Source organism: Olea europaea, unplaced genomic scaffold (genome assembly GCF_002742605.1).
Source record: "Olea europaea var. sylvestris unplaced genomic scaffold, O_europaea_v1 scaffold224, whole genome shotgun sequence".
Lineage (NCBI taxonomy): Eukaryota > Viridiplantae > Streptophyta > Magnoliopsida > Lamiales > Oleaceae > Olea > Olea europaea.
In genome coordinates this window covers 221,291-242,139 of record NW_019240442.1, presented here as the reverse complement: position 1 = coordinate 242,139, position 20,849 = coordinate 221,291, and the positions used below count along the sequence as shown (strand labels likewise).

Here is a 20,849-nt window from a genome sequence, read left to right as displayed (position 1 = left end):
TTTCAGCCATCGCTCTACAGAGAAAAACATTTTACTCGTCTTGTTTTCTGTTCGCCCATGTTTTGTTTCAAATATATAACCCTTGTTTGGTTCAACAAAAAGTTTGATGAAAATACAAGTCATAATCAATAATTAATTTTAATCACACATTTCATGAGATCCACAACTTTTCGAGTACTGATTTTATCTTATCAAATTAAAATTTATTAAAAATTTGATTTTTATCTAAACCGAACAAGGACATAGCATTGTCATTACTGCAACACCGAAACTTATTTCTCCGTATATACCAATGTCAAAAACATAAGAAGACAAGGCGCACATATAGAGCTACAATTTCCTACATTAATTTCTTGATAAAATATTTAATTAACCTCTTGTTTTGATTTCGGAGGCCCAGGATCGGGTTTGTAGGCCTATAAGAGTGTTTGATAATTTAATTTGATGACCTTCGAAGAACCAAAGTCGAAAAATAAGGATCATGGATCGTTTCTGTGGTGTGATCTGATCAACAAGACATAAAAGTGGGCTAGAGGGAATACTTTGAATTGATTTCAGACTTAATGCTCTCGCCCTCTATCAAGTTTCCTTAACTTTCAATATTTTGTCTTGGCAAGAAAAGAGAGAAAATAGATGAGATAAATGGTGTAATTCGTAGAAATATTACACCAAAATTAAGGAGTACCTAGAACTACATTTTTTACATGAAAACTTACAGATTTTGACATTTAGATTATGGATAATATTAGCAGATAACAAATCTGACCTGCTGATACTTGCAAATCCATTGTAAATTGGTATTTGTAAATGTGTACACCTGTTGCAATCACAATGCATTTTGTTAGGCACTTAGGAAACGTGTCACAGTCTCACACAATCTCAGTGATGATAATTTTCTATATATATCCTGCACTGTACAGATTCAGAGGTGTGAATAAGGTATTATTTCTTCCTTCCCTTTTGGCCTTTTTTTATATGGTATCAGAGCCATATGATGTCTCCAAATTCCATCTCTGAAAATCAAGTCCCAACCACTGAATCCAGCCTTGATCCGGTCAATAATGCTTAACCCATTCCTTATTTCTCCTTATCTCAACCTTCCCAACCTATTAATCCTGCAAATCAACTAGCTATTGTACGATTGCATGATGGAAATTTTCTCATATGGAGACAACATGTTCTCGATGGAATTCACGGTTTTGGGTTGGAGGGATTTATAGATGGTTCTGCTATTTGTCCTCGAGAACTCACTCCAACCGTAAATGGTAAACCAGGGTCTATTAATCCAGACTATGTTTTCTGGCATCGCCAAGACCAACTGATATTCTCTTGGTTATAGGCATCAATGACGGAGAGCATTCGAGCCCAAATGGTGGGATCAAACACGGCCAGTGATATCTGGCGTATTGTTGAACGTCTGTTTGCATCTAGATCTAAGGCAAAGGTGATGCAACACAAGCTTCAACTCCAGACCCAGAAGAAAGGAGGTTTGAGTATGTGTGAATACCTCCGGAAGATGAAGGCTTATGCTGATGTTCTTACTTCTGCTGGACAAAAGATTTCAGAGGAGGACCAAATACTTTATGTTCTAGCTGGGTTGGGAATTGAGTATGAATCTTTTATCGTCTCTGCTACATCACGTGTAGAGCCCTACTCTTTACAAGATGTAACTGAGATTTTTCTCGCACATGAAAATCGGATTGAACAGTATTCTGCAAATGGAGATGAGTCACAAGCTACTGTGAATTTGGTGTAAGTATTATGCCCTAGGTCCAATCAACTTTGGACATAAATACTTTTATATATAATTAATGCAATTAAATGGCAGATCTATTATTTAATTAATAGACAATTAAATAAATAATAGAGTCCGTAGATTCGAATATTTGTAATTTGTTAATCACAAGGAGTTGTGATTGTGAGATATAAATTACATCTGATTGAATCTTAAATCATCCGTGGTCGTAAGTAATAACGAGATACGGATATCGTTATTACGGATAGACCATCACGTGTGGCATTTCTTACTTGTGAAGTAAGTAGCTGATCTCATAAGCTAAAGTGTGGTGACACTTAAATGAACACGTGGATGTTTGTTATAGAACAAAACATTGGAGACCCGTCGAGAGATTCCACATGGATAACTATCTGAGTGTCGGTGGTTAATCTCTAACGTTCGGTAGTGAAATTGGTCCTTTGACTTGAGGTCGTCATGGTACCTTATATGAGGACAGTCATACTTTGGCGGTGTTGGATGTTGCTCTGAAAAGGGCCGCTAATACAACATCGTTCGGGTACGTCAAGAATCGCATGAAGGTTGTGATTGATCAATAAAGGATTCGTCACTCTTAGATAGTAGGAGATTATGATCTGCGTTTCATTCAATTAAGTCAATGATGAAATCCTTGGCCAAGGTGTACTCATAAGTCGAAAAGGAGTTTTCGATTTATATTGACTTAATAGTGGAGTGAAAGATATGATCGATGATCGAGATTGACACAACTCCATATCTCGTAATTAATCGGATCATATTGACGAAGGGATTATAGTTTCACGGTAAACGAACGAATTTGGTTTTGTCATACCACTGACATTTCCCGTCACATGTATTACCCTGACACATTGCTAGATGTCAATCAGGGACGGCGAATGTGAATTGGCGATAAATTAAAAGGGTGTTTTAATTTATCAATTTTGATTAGATCAAAATAATATTTCACGTCGTTAGGCGTCGTGGTCGGGAACCAATGGGTCACACACAAAAGAGAATTGGAAGATTGAAAAATTTCCAATTGGTTAATTTAACAATCGTTAGATAAATTAATTAATTGGATTTGTTATTTATATTTTCGAATTAATTAATTGGATTAATTAATTCACGGACCGGGTTTAATTAATTGGATTAATTAATTATTGGACCGGACTGGACCGAGCCTGTTTGGGTTTATATAAATACATAACTAGGGTTTGAGGTCCATTAAGGTTTTCATTATTCTTGCTAGCACAAGAGAAAATCCTAGAGGCTGCAATCATATTCTCTGTGTGGATCACCGTTGGAGGCTGGACAATTGGACAGCTGTGGTGGCCAATCAAAGTTGTGGAACGAAAAGAAAAGCAAAAGGATTGCAGATCTGGAAAAGGTACAATCTTATCACAATTCCTAACCAAACACAATGAGATCTATTTGGTGGGAATCGAAATAATTTAATTTTCCGCTGTGCATGTATAAGTAGATTCCCAACATTTGGCACTTCAAGACCAGTCAAAGAAAAATGGGGGCAATGTCCAAAAATTTTCTCATGGGAGAAATCTGTATTTACACAACAGAGGTCATGGTGGCCGCGGTGGAAACAAAATATGGAATGGCAACAACAAGCCTCAATGCCAACTTTGTGGTAGAATTGGACACACAGCGCAGAAATGCTACTACTGTTTTGACCCTTCATTCTCTGGTTTCAGTAGTGCTGGGAATACCTCTCTTTCAAGTAGTCAAAGTAGAGATAGGTCCACTCAAATGGCAGCAATGATGGCAGCCCCTGAGTTACTTGCTGAGAATGGGTGGTTTCCAGACTCGGGAGCAACAAATCATGTGACTAATGACCTGAACAACCTGCATATTAGCAACGAATATCTGGGGAACAATAAAATTGTGATGGGTAATGGTAAAGGTCTCTCAATATCTCATGTTGGCTCATCCTTTTTTAGGTCTTCTAATTCGTCCCGTGTTTATACTCTGTCCAAACTACTGCATGTTCCACAAATTACAAAGAACTTGCTTAGTGTTAGCCAATTTGCTCGTGACAATCATGTTTATTTCGAATTTCACTCGCATTTGTGTTTTGTGAATGATCAGGCCACGGGAATGGAGCTACTCTGAAGGAGACTACATAATGGGCTGTATCGGTTTAATCTGTTTAAGGCATCTCTTGCATCATCTCCATTATCATCCTCAAGTTCTTCTATTCAACATCAGTCGAGTCCTCTTTCTGCCTTTTCTTTAGAGTCAGTAGGTGCTAGTTTGAGTCCAGTGTCTTCTAGTCCAGTTAAGTCTAATGTTAGAGTCAATCAAATTATGGACCCGGCATAAGAAGCTTGGTCATCCCGCTATTTCAATTGTCAGGACGGTTCTATCTTCATGTAATGTCCCTATTCGAATGAATGAAAATTTATCATTTTGCTCTGCTTGCCAATTGGGGAAAAGTAAAAAGTTACCATTCTCTCATTCTAGGGTTGTTTATCATGAGCCATTACATTTGATATACTCTGATCTATGGGGTCCAGCATTCACACCCTCCACAAATGGTTATCGCTATTATGTAAGCTTTGTGGATGCTTACTCTAGGTTTACTTGGATATTTTTCCTTAAAAGCAAGTCTGAAGTATATTCTCTTTTTCTTCGTTTCAAAGCTCAAGTTGAATTATTACTCGACAAAAAGATCAAAATTCTTCAAACGGATTGGGGAGGTGAATTTCATTCTCTTACACCGTACTTGAGTTCAACTGGGATAGCCCACAGACATTCTTGTCCTCATACATCTGAACAAAATGGAGTCGTTGAACGTAAGCATAGACACATTGTTGAGTGTGGTCTTACTCTTTAGCCCAAGCCTCATTACCTCTAAAATTTTGGGATGATACGTTCTCAAGTGCCGTATATCTTATCAACAGATTACCCACTACAGTCTTAAGTGGTCAGTCTCCTTTGGAACGGCTATTGCATACCAAACCTGATTATACATTTTTACGTGTGTTTGGCTGCATGTGTTTCCCTTGCCTTCGGTCCTATAACAAACACAAATTAAACTTTCGATCAACCCCGTGTACATTCATTGGTTACAGTCATAACCACAAAGGGTTTAAGTGCTTAGCACCTGATGGAAGGATTTTCATATCTCGTCATGTAGTGTTCGATGAGAAAACTTTCCCTTATGCTTCACAAAAGTCTTCTACAATTTCTAGTGTCAGTCAACCTCTTCCAGTCATATGTCCACCTCTGCAATCAACTCATCTTGGACAATCTTCTACTACTTTGCTAAGAAGTAATCCCAACCTTGATTTCTCACAGCAAAACTCACCAGCACCTCACTCTCCAACACACTCTATGTCATCGCTGTTCCCTAGTGAATCAACTACCGAGCCTAAATCATTGCCTGCTATCCTGCCTTCACCATCAGAATCATCACCTATGTCTTCACCACCTACTAGCACTCATCATATGGTCACATGATCCAAGGCTGGAATCTTTAAACCTAAAGTTCTTCTCACGACCGACCTACAAAACAACGAACCAAACTCTTTCAAGGAAGCTCTCAAATGTCCTCAGTGGAATATATGCATGAGGAATATGCTGCATTAATTAACAATGGTACTTGGAACTTAGTCTCTTTGCCCCTAGACAGAAAGTTGATTGGCTGCAAATGGGTGTTTAAACTCAAGAGAAATCCTGATGGTTCTATCTCTCGATACAAGGAGCGACTAGTTGCAAAAGGTTACCATCAAGTTCCTGGCTTTGATTACTCAGATGTTTTTAGTCTTGTAGTGAAACCAGTAACCATACGTGTGGTTCTCTCCATTGCCATTACTCGTGGATGGCAGGTACGTCAACTTGATGTAAATAATGCATTTCTTAATGGCATATTGCTTGAAGATATATATATGGCTCAACCCCCAGGATTTGAAGCTTCTGCACCACATGATAGGTTGGTTTGTAAGCTCAATAAAGCTTTGTATGGATTAAAACAAGCCCCTCGAGCGTGGTTTGATCGTTTGAAAACTTACCTATTGTCTCTTGGTTTTCATGCTTCTCGAGCAGATACTTCTCTTTTTATCAAATGCAATGCCACACTTTGTAGCTACGTCCTTGTGTATGTAGATGATATATTGATTACTGGGACTAGCAATCCAGAAATTGAGTATCTGATTTCTTGTTTAGACTCTGAATTTTTCTTGAAAGATCTGGGAAGTCTTCATTATTTTTTAGGGATTGAGGTGAAGCATACTACTACTGGTGGTCTGTTATTGTCTCAAGAGAAGTATATCAAGGATCTCCTCGATCGAGTTAAGATGAGCAATTCTAAACCACAACCAACACCCATGGTGGCAAGTCTGTCTCTCACTTCCTCTGATGGTGATCCATTTGGAGATCCAACTTTATATCGAAGCACTGTTGGGGCATTGCAATATGTAATAATCACTCGGCCTGAAATAGCATACTGTGTAAATAAAGTATGTCAATTCATGCAATCTCCTCTTGAACCGCATTGGAAGGTAGTTAAACGCATTCTTCGATATCTTTGTGGTACTGCAAATCATGGTCTCCACTTCTCCAAGTCGAATAATCTTTATCTTCATGGATTTTCAGATTCTGATTGGGCACAAGACTTAGATGACCGCCGCTCCACTTCTGGTTATTGTTTATTTCTTGGAGATAATCTAGTTTCATGGAGCTCAAAGAAACAATCTACCGTCTCACGCTCAAGTACTGAAGCTGAATACCGTAACTTAGCTAATGCTACTTCAGAATTAATATGGTTGCAATCTTTACTTAAGGAGCTTCGAATCTATCAAACTAAAATTATAGTCATTTGGTGTGATAATCTGAGCACAATGGCACTTAGTGCTAATCCAGTTTTACATTCTCGTACAAAGCATTTGGAGCTTGACCTTTACTTTGTTAGGGAACGAGTTCTTAATAACACTCTAGCTGTCCAACATGTTCCTGCATTAGATCAAGTTGCAGACATCCTCACAAAACCTCTTGCGGTTCAACATTTTACTCGGCTGAAGCACAAACTAAGGGTTCTTTCTCCTACCACCCTTCGTTTGCGGGGGAATATTAGCAGATAACAAATATGACCTGCTGATACTTGCAAATCCATTGTAAATTGGTATTTGTAAATGTGTACACCTGTTACAATCACAATGCATTTTGTTACGCAGTTAGGAAACGTGTCACAGTCTCACACAATCTCAATGATGATAATTTTCTATATATATCCTGCATTGTACAGATTCAGAGGTGTGAATAAAGTATTATTTCTTCCTTCCCTTTTGGCCTTTTTTATAGATAATAAATCCATTCCATTGAGATTGAGATTGAGATTGAGATTGAGATTGGGATCGTATGAGTGCAACAAAAGCAAAGTTTGGAACATGGAACAGTAAGGTGATTCAACTATGAAGATTTTGAGCATTCATCATTTTCAAGTAAGAATCTTGAACTGAAATTTATGATTAAGCATGCTGTGCATTCTTTTATCGATATCAAATTCTATAAGGTTTTTTTTTACTGAAAATGGATTATCCTGGTGAAAAATACTTGTATATTATTTTTGTTGAAGCTTGAAGCATCTTTAATAGCAGATCATGAAATATAAAACATTAATTAACTAAATTTATTATGTTCATTACATTTCGAAGAAATATTCTAGTCGATTTTGCAGAAACTTCAAAAATTAGTTCAAGATTCTCCTGTATATGAATTATTGTGTCTTGCACGTTAAGAAAATACTTTAACAGTATTTCACTAGTCCATTTGTTAACAATTTAACATACCTCAGAAAATATTTCATTTTTAACCTGCTAACTCGTTTAAATTTTCTTGATTTGTTGATCATTCATCATGTAAGATTAGCAGATTTGTTTGCATTACAGAAAGCGGACACTATGTACTTGTGTCAATAAGAGTGACCTTGTGAGAAACAAGTAATCCTAGAAAAGTGAAATAGCAGTGAGGAACATCATGCCTATCTGGTTTGTAATCAATCTAAAGGTACGTCTTTACGAGCACCAGATACGAAGTTGAAGAAACTGTACTTACAAAACTCTTACAAACCAACTTCACAAAAATCTATATCAAACATATCATTAGTATTTAGGTAACTTCCACAATCGAGATAGTCCTCAAATACTCAGTTTATGAGATCCATGAATGCTGCTGAGATATTAGTTAATTTAAAAGGCATGACTAAGAACTCAAAAAAATGTCCATACATAGTGCTAAAAGCAATCCTCGAGACATCCTCTTCTTTAATATTTAATTGATAGTATCCGATCGTAGATCAATTTTAAGAAAAAAAAATGTGAAACCTTATAATTGGTCAAAGAGATCATCACTTCTAGGAAGTGGGTACTTATTCTTAATGGTAACCTTGTTCAACTCGTGGAAATTAATATAGAGTTTCACGTATTCATATTTCTTTTTCACGAAAATCATGAGCGCTCCCGAAGGCTACGTACCCATCCACTTTAGATTTAAAACATGAGGAGTACATAAAATATAAATATTTTATGCCTACTATCAGATCTTTTGAACGGAATCCATTATCACAGACAAAATGTAAAAATTAGTTGAATATTGATATTAAGAATGCGACGAAAAAAATTGGAACATAAGTGCAACAATGAGCAAAGATTGAGGACCTTCATTACAATAAAAATATGGTGGAGAAAATAAAAACTGCGATTTGTAAATAATTAGACCAAATTTTATTGATTTTTCCAATGAAACAATAATAAATGTATAGAACTTGTGCTAATAATATTCTACATTGACATCACATTTATCATAATTAGATGAAACAATATCCCTAAAATTGAAGGGCTGGGGAATATATGGTGGTTTTGTACATCTCAAAAGTGCCCAATTCACCCCATGAAAGAAGGTGTGGTGCTTGATTGCTGCAGCTCCCATCATAGATCCCATTCTCTTGGTGGGATCTTTGTTCAAGAGTTGGCTTATCAAATCCTTAGCTGAGGATGTCACCACTGGCTCCTTAGGGAATTCGAGCCCCCGAGCCACAATGTTAGCTAGGGTGAACTCGTTGTCGGCCCCCTTAAATGGTGTCATACCATATAGAAGTTCGTATATAAAGATCCCTAACGTCCACCAATCCACTGCATTGCCATGACCTTCTCCTGTCACGATTTCTGGGGCCAAGTACTCGTGGGTCCCTACGAAGGACATTGATCGGGCATCAATGGGCTCTGCTACTATCTTTAGGTTGTCGTTGTATCCTGACCTCTTCTTCCTTCCACGAAAGAAAGAATCCCGTGGCACAACACAGCTTGGTAGAATGCATGATTTCATTGAGAATCGATTTGATGGATCCCTTCTTTGATCGTGTGACTGACAAGTTTTAGATCGGGGATGATCATAAACAAGTTGGGCTGTTGACGTTGAGTTATCACACTTTAATGAGAGATCAAAATCTGTCAACATTATATGACCATCTGATCTTATTAAAATGTTCTCAGGCTTCAAATCACGATAGATTATCCAAATCCTAAATCTATATCCATATCCATTATTTAGTCCATAGATATATTATATAATCCACCGATTTCTTCTCAAAGTGCAAATATCGAATATGAACAGCAAACAACCGATTTTCCCTTTCTGTTCATGATATGTTGTTCGGAAAAAAAAAAAAATTTAACCCCACAGTTCGAACTGTCTGGGTCCGTCCCTAAAAATGACCACGTAACAGAATAATTTTCAACCTATTTATATATGGTACGAAATTATTATCCCGAATCATTTAATATTGACATTACAATTTTCTCTCGATCCATCTAGCATGTAATAGTTAAGTAAATCATATCATTTCTAATAATTTGTATCTATAAATGAAGTAGTTCAACGTAATGCAGTAAGTGTAGAAGAGTGAGGATCGTGAACAAACACTCACCGGACCGCAGCTTCATCAAACCTTTTTCCAGGCTGTCGTTGCCGGAGAATGTGAAGGTCACCGCCCGGACAAAACTCGGTCAACAAACAAGACCACCTAGGACAATCCAATATTGTATAGAGTGAAGGCAAAAATGGATGGTCCAACATTTCAAGTATTTCCCTCTCTATTCCTGCCCTACTCTCTTTATTCCTATATGCCAACTCCTCTTTGTCCATAACCTTGGCTGCAAACATGCACCCTTTGGACCCTTTAACCTCCACAAGATACACAGTGCCTATGTCACCACTCCCAAGCTTCTGAATGAAGGTGAAGTCATCAACTGTTGCATGGTGCATGCTCGACACATCGGCCGAGGCGGTGGTCGTGATGGTCGAGGCGGAGCTAGGAGTACTGTTGTCCAGGCTATCTGTTGTTTCTTCCATATATGGTTGCATGGTGGAGAAATTCGTGTGAAGAAAGATGAATGATATATAGAGGGGTGGGGGGAGAAATCAAGAATGAGAGCAATATATTAGGGAATGTTTCGGGCCGGCAATATAGGAGGCTAGGTCATTCTGCCGGCTGTTTGAATGGAGCCCAGGCCCTTTAATCATATTAAATTTTTATTTAAATCCCTATGATTAATATTTATTGTAGACATCATAATAATCCTGCTGGAATATTTAATAGATAGTAAGGAGTAGAAACCAAATCCGATTTCCCATATACAAACACCGTCAAACTAGTCTTGCTGAGAAAGATATAAAGCTGGTAATCGAAAGAACTCTGATATTTAAGTCATATAAATTCTAATGTTGGGGATAGAGTTCTGGCCATGAGTTCAATTTTCGTAATTGTGCACTAGTGTTGGTATAGGATTGGGATACATAGTGGTGGTTGGTGACTCTTACCGTGCCTTCCCCACTAGAATTAGGACAATTCCACTTGTACCGAATAGAATGTATCGAAAGTTGTCCCCAGGCGGGCCTCGCGTGAATATAAAAATCTTCAAATGTGGTCCCCACCACCTATTGTGAATAGTAGGTAAATGATTATGTACATGTAGCATTGTCCCTAGAATTATAGTGGTCATGCCTTACGATGAAAATTAAAGACATACTTATTTGGTTACGATAAGCTATCACGTGATTAAAAACTCTAGATAACTCATACAGAATGGTTGGATGAAATGGTATTACAGTTCTACTACGTGTACGGAAAAAGTTTCGTCGAAATTGCAACAGAACACCCTTTACCGTTTTTTATTGAACAATTACAAAAGAAATATAGACCATATAGATGTTACCACAGCAACATCTGGAGAAATCTGACAGCAATTCCTCTGTACAAGGGGAATTGCTGATGGTATTATTGGACTGTTGATTAACTGAAGGCAAAAGCTGCATTTCATTCAGAGCTAAGATCTGAGTCTGGGGAATCAGTTATTGGACCATGAGCCAACATATGACCGTCAACCGGACATGTCTAAACAGCTAGTGATTGAGTAATCAGCCTTAATGGTGTAAGAGGATACGTACCATGCTTACTCAGCACAAGTGGGTCCTGTCATGTCTAGTTATAACCACTAATAATTAATTGAAGTATTATTAAGCAAATGAATGCTGCCAAATACTACATTTCAGCAATAAAATCAGCTGAGCGTTGTGTATCTTAGGTAATGTTGTTGAAAGCAGCAGAATGGATTAAATTAGTATATTTTAATTAAATGATAATTGATATAATAAGCCTAAATATTATACTCCTCAAGATCTTGAAGAATATTCGATTATGTTGAGAGTATTACTGTTAAATCGACAAAAGATATGGAAATCAAAATTTACTTTGTTTGGGTGCATATGTTTTGTTCACTAACATGTCTCAAGAAAGATTATTATGAGATGTAATACAAGAGACTCTTCTTCCTAAGTGTCTTAGAGAAATTTTAGAATTAAATAATGTCAAGTTGAACTCAAAATTTTACAAGAAATTTTGCAACAAAGTCTGTTACATTTTGTAAAATTATGTTAAAAATTTCGTCACATTGTTTCCATCGCCATCATCATTTGTAACATTTAGTACATGTTACACCACCACAACCATTAACCCAGCCACTTGTAACAATCATTTATACATGCTGGTTGCCCCATCACCTCCACCATATACATCTTTCATGTCTCTGATAACGTACAGTGTTATACCATCGCATTATCACCACCATCACTAGACCACTATCACCTGCAAAAACTTATCCCAATCGAACCTTCAAACCACCAATGTCATCACCATTACCACCATACCCAATATCATCTCCATTGCCACCTTCCTTCACCACCACCAACTAGAAAAAGGGAAGAAAGAGATCAATCCATCACTACTACCACCTTCATTAACCAACATCACCGCTCACACCAGAATAATGGTTGAACCCAAATCATCTTTCCTTGAAAAGAAAAATCTAACAAAAATCTCCCCATAAAAATAAAAATAAAATTGATTATTGAAATAACCAGAAAAAGAACTTGTTAGTGAAATTTAAAAGGTGAGTCATAATGGTGGTGGTGGTAAATGAATGTGTTAGAAGGGTTTCAAGTGACATCAACGACAAATGGGTGGTGGTTTGAAGTATGTGGCAAAATTATATACATCTGTTGTGGTGATTCACGATGAACTTTGCAAAATATGTGATTGGAATCTCCAATAGAGGTGGCAATGACTAGAGTGCTGGTGATAGATGGTTGCGCCTCCTAGCACAGAGTTGTGAAGCAATGTAATATTGGTTTTGAAAGAGGATAGTGGTATTGGTTTTGCTCGAGTCCCATTGAGGGAGACCATTGACCTCAATTTATAACCCAATTTTGGCCGCCTCAATCACATCGTCAATGGTAACTAGATCACATTATCTACAGTATTTTTCCTTAATAAGAGTGTCGTTACATTCAGTTTGGATGAATTTCAGTGGACAAAGAGATTGGCCTCACAAGTCATCATGAATGTTTGTGATAGCTGTAGTTATTCCCATCACGAGGTGCTTCCGTCATCCTTGCCACGTGTCTCCTTGAGATAGGTCAGGGGAGAGGCGATGACATTATCTAGTCAAATCAGTAATGATGATGTTTCTTAATCATGTTGGAGCTCATCGAGCAGAAGTATTCTCTCGATTCGAGCTATTTTTGAGAAATGACGTAGAATGGTAATTATCTATCTTGGTTAAAAAGTCGTACGAAATGGAGAGATTTACCAAATCCTGATTTAATGGACCTACGCCAACAGTTTGTCCCCCAAAGGTCAGGATTATTAACTTTGGATGACAATTCTGGTCTTTGCTCCAAACAATATCATCATAAATTTTGACACATTTCTTGACGAATCAAGACTAGGTCAACGATTCAAGGCTTCGATTTGATAGATCATGATTAGTTACTCAAAAATTCAAACAATGGCTTAATGAGGAAGATGTGCCTTTTCATCTTTCCCAATGGTTGGAAAAGGTGCCTCTTTGTATTCCTTTAAAAAAAAAAAAAAAGTTTGAACCCCAGCCTTGAGAGCCCCTACCATCCAACTCTTAGAGTTTTGTGAGGGAGACAAATCGCTAGATGTGTCCTAACAGGCCACGAAATAAGAGCTGCATGTACAATGTGCCTACAAGAAATCCAATTCCACATCTCAGAAGGGATGCACTGAGTTGTGCACTTCAACATTCAAGATTCAAACCATTTTTTGAAAATTCACTTGTGGCCAATTTGTCCCAAGTATTTTTTTCTATTCCTCAAAAAAATTACCTTTTTTCCTACTGCCTTATATAATGAGTTCAAACAACTCAATAGTGCATTTTTGGAAAAATAATCAGAAAAAAGATATAAGCTCCTCTCTGGCGCCCTTGTCATATTCTTCATCTGTCGCTTTCTCAAGCTGGCAAAATTCTTAGCCCCGTTCCTCTACCCATTGTTTATCCTATGTCTTCTACTTCCATTCCACTCGTACCCAACCCTGTTAGGGCCATTAATACAAGAATCGAAAGTGGTCTTTATATGGTTGCATGCAGTGCCATACTTGTGATCAAGAAGTTCTTGTCTTCATGGGGAATTGCCCCAACACAGCTTTGTCCAAATGGGTGGAGGTCTTTATATGGTTGCATGCAGTGTCGTACTTGTGCTTCACGGGACCTGAAGCGAACTTCGAAATTTGGGCCCTAGGCCCTAAGTCGTAACAAACAATCATTTTTAAAAAAAATAAAAATAAAAAATTAGAAGTTTACGGAATTAAATTTGTTAACTTAAATTAACAAATAAATTTTTTGATGTTCCTTCCTTCTCTTCTCATTAAAGTATTTATTCGTTTCTTTTGAACGCATGAGCATAGTAGGTTTTAAAAAAAAAAAAAAAAAGTTTAAAATGGGCCCCCTAAAATTCTGGGTCTTTCATCAGGTCCGACTCTGGTTGCATGTTGTTTTGGCATAGGTTGGATTTCCCTGAGCTCACCGTTGAATAGTTTAACTTTCTTTACATCTCCAATTAAAATAAGAAAGACTCAGAATGGTATTATACAAGCGTAAAAGCCAACAAAGCCTACACATGAAGGCTAATTGTGTTATGTACTCCTTTATCCATCAAGAACTGGAAATAGGACTTCTTCTATGTGAGAGATTGGCAATTTAATCTAAATGAGGTGAATAGGAATATGTGGTCTCAGTTCGATATTATTTTGGGTAGTTTTGCAGTTATTTGTTGAACTATTGACCTAAATTTCATGATCCTCTAATATTTCTTTCTTATATATGTTCGGTAGATTATCGCAAATGTGCCTCTAGGAATTAGGTAAATAGCTTATGCAGCTAGGGCCTTGCCATCAAACCAAAGATCAAGCAGCATTTTAATCACGGATCTCATAGGATTTTTTTTTTCTTTTCTTTTTTTTTTTTTAAAACATATGACTCAATCGTCAATCACTTTTATAAAAATAATCGGGTTCCTTCTTCATTTTAAATTCAAGCACTTTCCTTCTTCTCTTTGATTCTTTCCTTCTCTCTTCTTATAATTTTTTGATTAATTAATTTTCAAGCCAAATTAGAATATTAGGTAATTCTATATCCAAATAAATTTATTTACAATATATAATCTCATTTCTAAAATGCGAAATTTTTATTTTGTTTCACTTTGATTACATAATTGTTAATCTGATTGAAACTTTTCATCTAAATTTCTACATATTATAATTGATAGAACCAGAAGTTGCAATAAATTTTTAAAGGGTGTCCAATTCAATGTAAGATTTTGATTTTGATGGAAGTTTGTTTAATCATTGGATATATTATTTGGATATTATTTTTAAATTTGTATAGCTTTCTTTTAATCTTTGAATAGTATGTTCGATTTTTCTATATTTTGTTAAAAGTATCACGTTGGTAACATCTTTAGATTTTTAATTAGTAAACATTTTATTTTGACATTTTCAAGTTAAAGAACCGAAGTGGACCGAATAGGAATCGACTGGTTCGGTTCCAATTAGGTTCCATGGTTCCAGTTCGATTCCATAGCTAACTATGGAACCATTGGTATTCGGTTCGGTTCGGGTTCCTTTGGAATCGGATCGAACCGAACCACGCTACACTTAAAAATAACAAACATACCCTCCCTTTTTAAACAAAACCAAAATAAAGAAGAAATTGCAACTATACTCCCAATTTTTTCAAAAAGTGAAAATAAATTTTAAATAAATAATTAAAAAAAGTCCAATAATGTATATATATTGGACCTTTTGAGGCAATTATGACCTAGTATGGGTAAAAAGATAAAGATTGAACGCCTTACCCTAAGATGTGGATTATCCAAAGCATATTAGCATGGCATACTCCTGCTCGAACCAATGCCTATTATGTTGACTTGACCTTTCATAAGTGAAGATAGAATAAAGCGTCGATAATAAAGACATTTATTGTCTTCTCTTGATTAGTGATGGTAAAAAAAAACCCTCCCCGAATGGGGCAAAAAAATCCTTCCCGAACGGGTTGGAGTGGCGGGGCGGGGAGGGGAAGGGGAAAAAAGATAAAAAAAAATATAATAATAAATTTATTTCTAGACAATTTACCCATTAAAAATCCAATTTTAAATTTGTATTTTATTCTCTAATAATGACATAACTCGAAATTTTGAAAATGTAAACAAATATAAAAATATATATAAAAAAAAAATTAAACGATGCAACAATGGCGCAAAAAGTTGCCCTGTCCCCGCCCCGCCCCGCCTTAGATGTGGGACGAGGTTTGGGCGAGACGGGGCAGGGCGCCCTCACTCTTGATTCAACACACTTCCACTGTAGTGTCTGAGTTTTAAATCACTTTCTTTTTTTATTATTTATTTAATATTTATTTGAACTTTTTTTTTAAAATTTGGGAATATAGTTGCAATTTGTAAAAACGGAGGGTATATTTGTTTTTTTTACAGCTTTTAATTGAGAAATGGATGAAAATAATGGTGAAAATGTCAAAAAATGAAAGGTATGGACGTTTTGTGTTAATTATCCTTTTAATAGTTTATTTGGACTTATTCGCACTTTTTAAAAACTTTTGGGAGTGTGATTGCAATTTGTTATTTAATTTTTATTTTATTTAAATATGAGGGTATATTTGTCATCTTACATGATAAATTGGATGAAAATGATGATTTTCATTCTCCTCAATGAAAGGCATAGGTACGGGAGAAAATGCCAAAAAATAAAAGGTAATGAAGTTTTGTACAATAATATTGAAATATATGAGAAATGGATGAAAATAATGGTGAAAATGTCAAAAAATGAAAGGTATGGACGTTTTGTGTTAATTATCCTTTTAATAGTTTATTTGGACTTATTCGCACTTTTTAAAAACTTTTGGGAGTGTGATTGCAATTTGTTATTTAATTTTTATTTTATTTAAATATGAGGGTATATTTGTCATCTTACATGATAAATTGGATGAAAATGATGATTTTCATTCTTCTCAATGTAAGGTAGGTAGAGGAGAAAATGCACAAAAATAAAAAGTAATAACGTTTTGTATAATTATATTGAAATTTATGATCGTTTTGTGCTAATCACCCACTAAAAGATTCAAAGATAAGTACTTTTTTGTCATGGTACGTTAGGTCGAGCTGACTGGTTATAAGTCCAAATGAATAGCCCCTAATTTGACTGGGAAATTAAACTGTGCATTGGTTTGTCTCTCAGTGCCTACAAGTGGAGTAGCATGTTGATAAATTACACATCAGTGGTCAAAGGTCATGTCAATCGGATCAATATTATTTATTTATAATTCTAGAAGAACGACTTTCTTCACTGTTTGCCAATCTTCAATTATAGTTGCATCACAAAATTGAAACTTGTACACAGTACAGCCCTGTTTGAAAGCGGTTTTAAAAATTAATTTTTTGATCGTTATAAAAAAAGTGGAGGTCACCTGTGAAAGAAGAAGTCAAATTTTACAATTGAAATAGTGAAATAACGGTAAAAAAATTACTCTTGAACACTATATGAAAACTAATTGAATAATTCTGTTATTTCAATAGAAAGAATAATAATTAACAATACTAAAGAAAAACATTTATTATTATTATTATTATTTTTTTTTTTGGAGATTGGAATACAAAAATTAATATCATTTGGTACGGCTTTAGGTACACTCTTAGTAACTGTTTGTGAAAAAAAAAAAAAACCAAAGCACTTTCAACTACCCCACTCTTGAATTCCAATGGCAAGCAAATTTACGGCGTCAAATATTAGTTTGACAAACTTACTAGGATTTCTTTAATAAAATCCAAATTTATATAATTTTACATTATTATTTAGGGCTTCAATTGCGTGGATAAGAAGTTGACAAAGACGTTGCTTGCAAGGATTAAAGATTGTAATCACACTATCCACCTGTGATATCTTTTATTTAATTCATTCGACCCAATTGAAAAGGATACTAGTTGAAAAGATGACAATGCTATGGGTGCTTGCATTTTAATCAATCAATTTTATTTATTATTATTATTATTTTTTGGAAGTTTTTGTTTAAAGAAGACAAATTTGTTGAAATTGGAGGGTTCACATATGATATGGGACCCAACGTTTGGCAGAATTTTGGAAAATAAATATTTGAGATAATTGCAGGCAAAAGCCCCAAATTTTTGAAACATTAGCAGACTTTTCACAAACATTTCATTTATTGTAGCCGTCATCCTTACATTTTCAAATATTGCATGTGAGACTCTTTAGAATGGTTTCCATAAAAAATGCCATCAGTTGACCATCAAAATAAACGTTGATAATCTTTTAATTAATTTTAAAATGGGAAAATAGTAACTTTCTACTTACAACATTAAACAATTAACAAACTTAAATAAAAAACCAAAATAATAATAATGGATCTTTTCCACCCCACCCCCAATCTAAAACTAGTAATAATAAATCTACCACCACCATCTTGACTAAGGATATTTGATCGATATCAAATCCATTGCCCATTACCTGACTCAATTCTACACCATTACCTCTCTGGAGCCATAAAGGTCTCCGCAGTGTTCTCGTGATGGATTTTACGAGGAACTCAAAAATCTCCTTTGACTTGACCGTAGAAGGTGGGGATGCAATTGTAAGGAATGAGGGTTTGTACTGGGGTTCTGAAGGTGGAGCTGGAGGTATTGGCTAGCCTTAGTGTAGGCAGACGCGAGGTTCAAGGAGTCAGAGATATCGATGGTGATTTGGAAAAGCGACTCAACTGTTGGGGAGACTTCTAACAGCGGGGCAGAGGTCCAAAGAGTGGTGTTTTAGTGTATGGCAACAACAAATATAGTGAGGCTACGATGGAGGTGGTGGGATAGGTGGTAGATTTATTATTATCGGTTTTAGATTGAGGGGGTGTGGAGAAAGAAAAAGATCCATTTTTCTTTTCTTTTCTTTTCTGGTCATTTTTTTTTTTTTTTGGGTTTTTGATTTAAGTTTTCTAGTTGGTTAATATGATAAATAAAAAGTTACCATTTTGTCATTTTAAAATTGATTAAAAGGGGGTCAAAATTTATTTTGATCGTCAAATGATGACATTTTTAATGAAAATCATCTAAAAGGTCCTCACATGCAACGTTTGAAAATGTTAGGGGTAACAATTGCAACAAATAAAAGGTTTGAAAAATTCTGCTAATATTTCAAAAGTTTGGGACTTTTGCTTCAATTATCCCTAAACATTTGGAAGGTGACATATTAGGCCCCACATGGTAGAATTTTTTTAGTTAATAATCCATTGGTGGATGATGACATTGAGATCCAAATACTAGAACTTCGGATAAGTTCCGCTCTTATTTGATTTTTTTGAAAATTAAAATTTTAGCAACTTTTGATAACAGTTGTGAAAAGTTAAGAATAATTGTAGGTCTTATTAAATACGTGGCTAATATTAATTGTTAACTTTGATATAAAATTTTATCGATTTTTAGCTAATCAAATATAGGTTATATTTTGAAATGAAAAATAATTATTAATTTTATTTTTTTTGAGAAAAATTTATGCAATTTGTCCATTAAGGTCGAGTGGACATTATTAAAAAAGAGAAAAATGATAAATTTAGCTTTCTTAAAGTTGTCTTAGTGGAAAAGGAAAAACTATTATGGTTCATATTCATGCATTTGCATTTGACAGTCACATCAGCGGTGAAATTTTTTTATCATGCCCGTTAAGAGCAAAAGATCAATTTCATTGCTTTTGAATAATGCCATTAGCACCGGTCTATATATTATGTAATATTTTCAATTAAATGTAAAATTATGTCATTTATTTAATTATATATTTTATTTAATGACACTTTGTACCACTTAAATTGATGTTAAATAACATTATTCTTATTCAAAATGAGGAATAACTTACATCATATTAAAATATATATTTGTATGCTTCACAAGAGAACTAGTGAATGTGCACAAAAGTCAATCTTTCATTATCATATCATTAAAGAATAATTATATTACAATTTTAACATTCTCGTGAAGTTGAAAACATTACAAATTTGCAAGTCAAGTTGAAGTGGTAAACAATTTTTAGCATCACATCTTTTTCATTCAAAATCATACATAAGACTTCTATTTCAAATGGCTATGAAATAACAACACATCTTTATCTTAAATTGGAATAAATTTTCGAGTCAAACTAATCGATGCTGTAAAATTAATGGTTATCAAAACTAAGATACGAATCAGTTTGCATTCTAAGTTGTGTGCTAACGTTCAATATTTTTTATTTTTAGTAAAATAGCAATGTTGCACGAATCGAAGGCATGGTCGACAATAAACATTATTATTTGAAGAGAGACTCTCAAGGCAAATGTCCAATATTGACATCAACTAAAATTAACTATTCAAATGAATAACAATAGCGGGTCAACACATAATAAACTTCATATTGTTCAGTGTTTATTTGGAAAGTATTTTTTTTAAATTCATTTTTAATCAAAAACTTTTTAATTAAATAATTTTGCTCGTAGACCCTTAATATTTCTTTACTTTTTAACCATGCACACTTAAAAAAAAAAAAAAAAAACCATTTTTCCCGTCAAATAATTCTTCCAAACAAACACTCAATGATGAGTGATTGTTGTCAGAGCAATATTATAAATAGAATAATTTTGACATCATAATTGACAGTCCTCTCACATACGAGAAGTAGGCCCCACGATTAAAATAATCGCGAACCCTGCGATTATGAGAGTGTTGTACGTGTTCAGCACTATACACACATCATTTTCCTTATTGTTAATAATTTGGTCTAGACCCTAGAGCCTTTCAAAAAGTCCAAATTATAATATTTAGCACCTGTTTATGCTTCATTATTTCGCTTAATAATGAAATGAATAGTAATTTTTTGAAAGTACGTGGTTAAAAAGAAAGAAAAAGCATTTAGATTTACAAGTAATATATATATTTTTTAAGATACGTGATTGATAAGAAGAGAGACAAAAATGAATTTTAATTTAGGTACCGTTATTTAAATCTACAATTTTTATATATGCATCCCTATTGAAATATTAAAATTTTAACAAATTACTATTTTCATCCACATCAAATTTTTATATTGTCCTTGTTAAATTCATTCATTTAAACATGATAGATTTGTATAAATTCTATATATATTCATCCCACTATAAATATATTCTTAATAAAATTTCGAAAATGACTA

The 20,849-nt window shown here is 34.8% G+C and overlaps 1 protein-coding gene across 1 annotated transcript; it reads right to left on the bottom strand.

The window, feature by feature from the left end:
- Positions 1-8,518: 8,518 nt before the first annotated feature.
- Positions 8,519-10,249, bottom strand: LOC111381026 (serine/threonine-protein kinase D6PKL2-like). The gene is made up of 2 exons (XM_023004721.1): positions 9,690-10,249; positions 8,519-9,290 (listed from the first exon to the last, which is right to left on the bottom strand). Exons 1-2 carry the CDS (start codon positions 10,124-10,126, stop codon positions 8,534-8,536), a joined length of 1,194 nt encoding a protein of 397 aa, XP_022860489.1. The 5' UTR covers positions 10,127-10,249; the 3' UTR covers positions 8,519-8,533.
- Between the last annotated feature and the right edge of the window lie 10,600 nt (positions 10,250-20,849).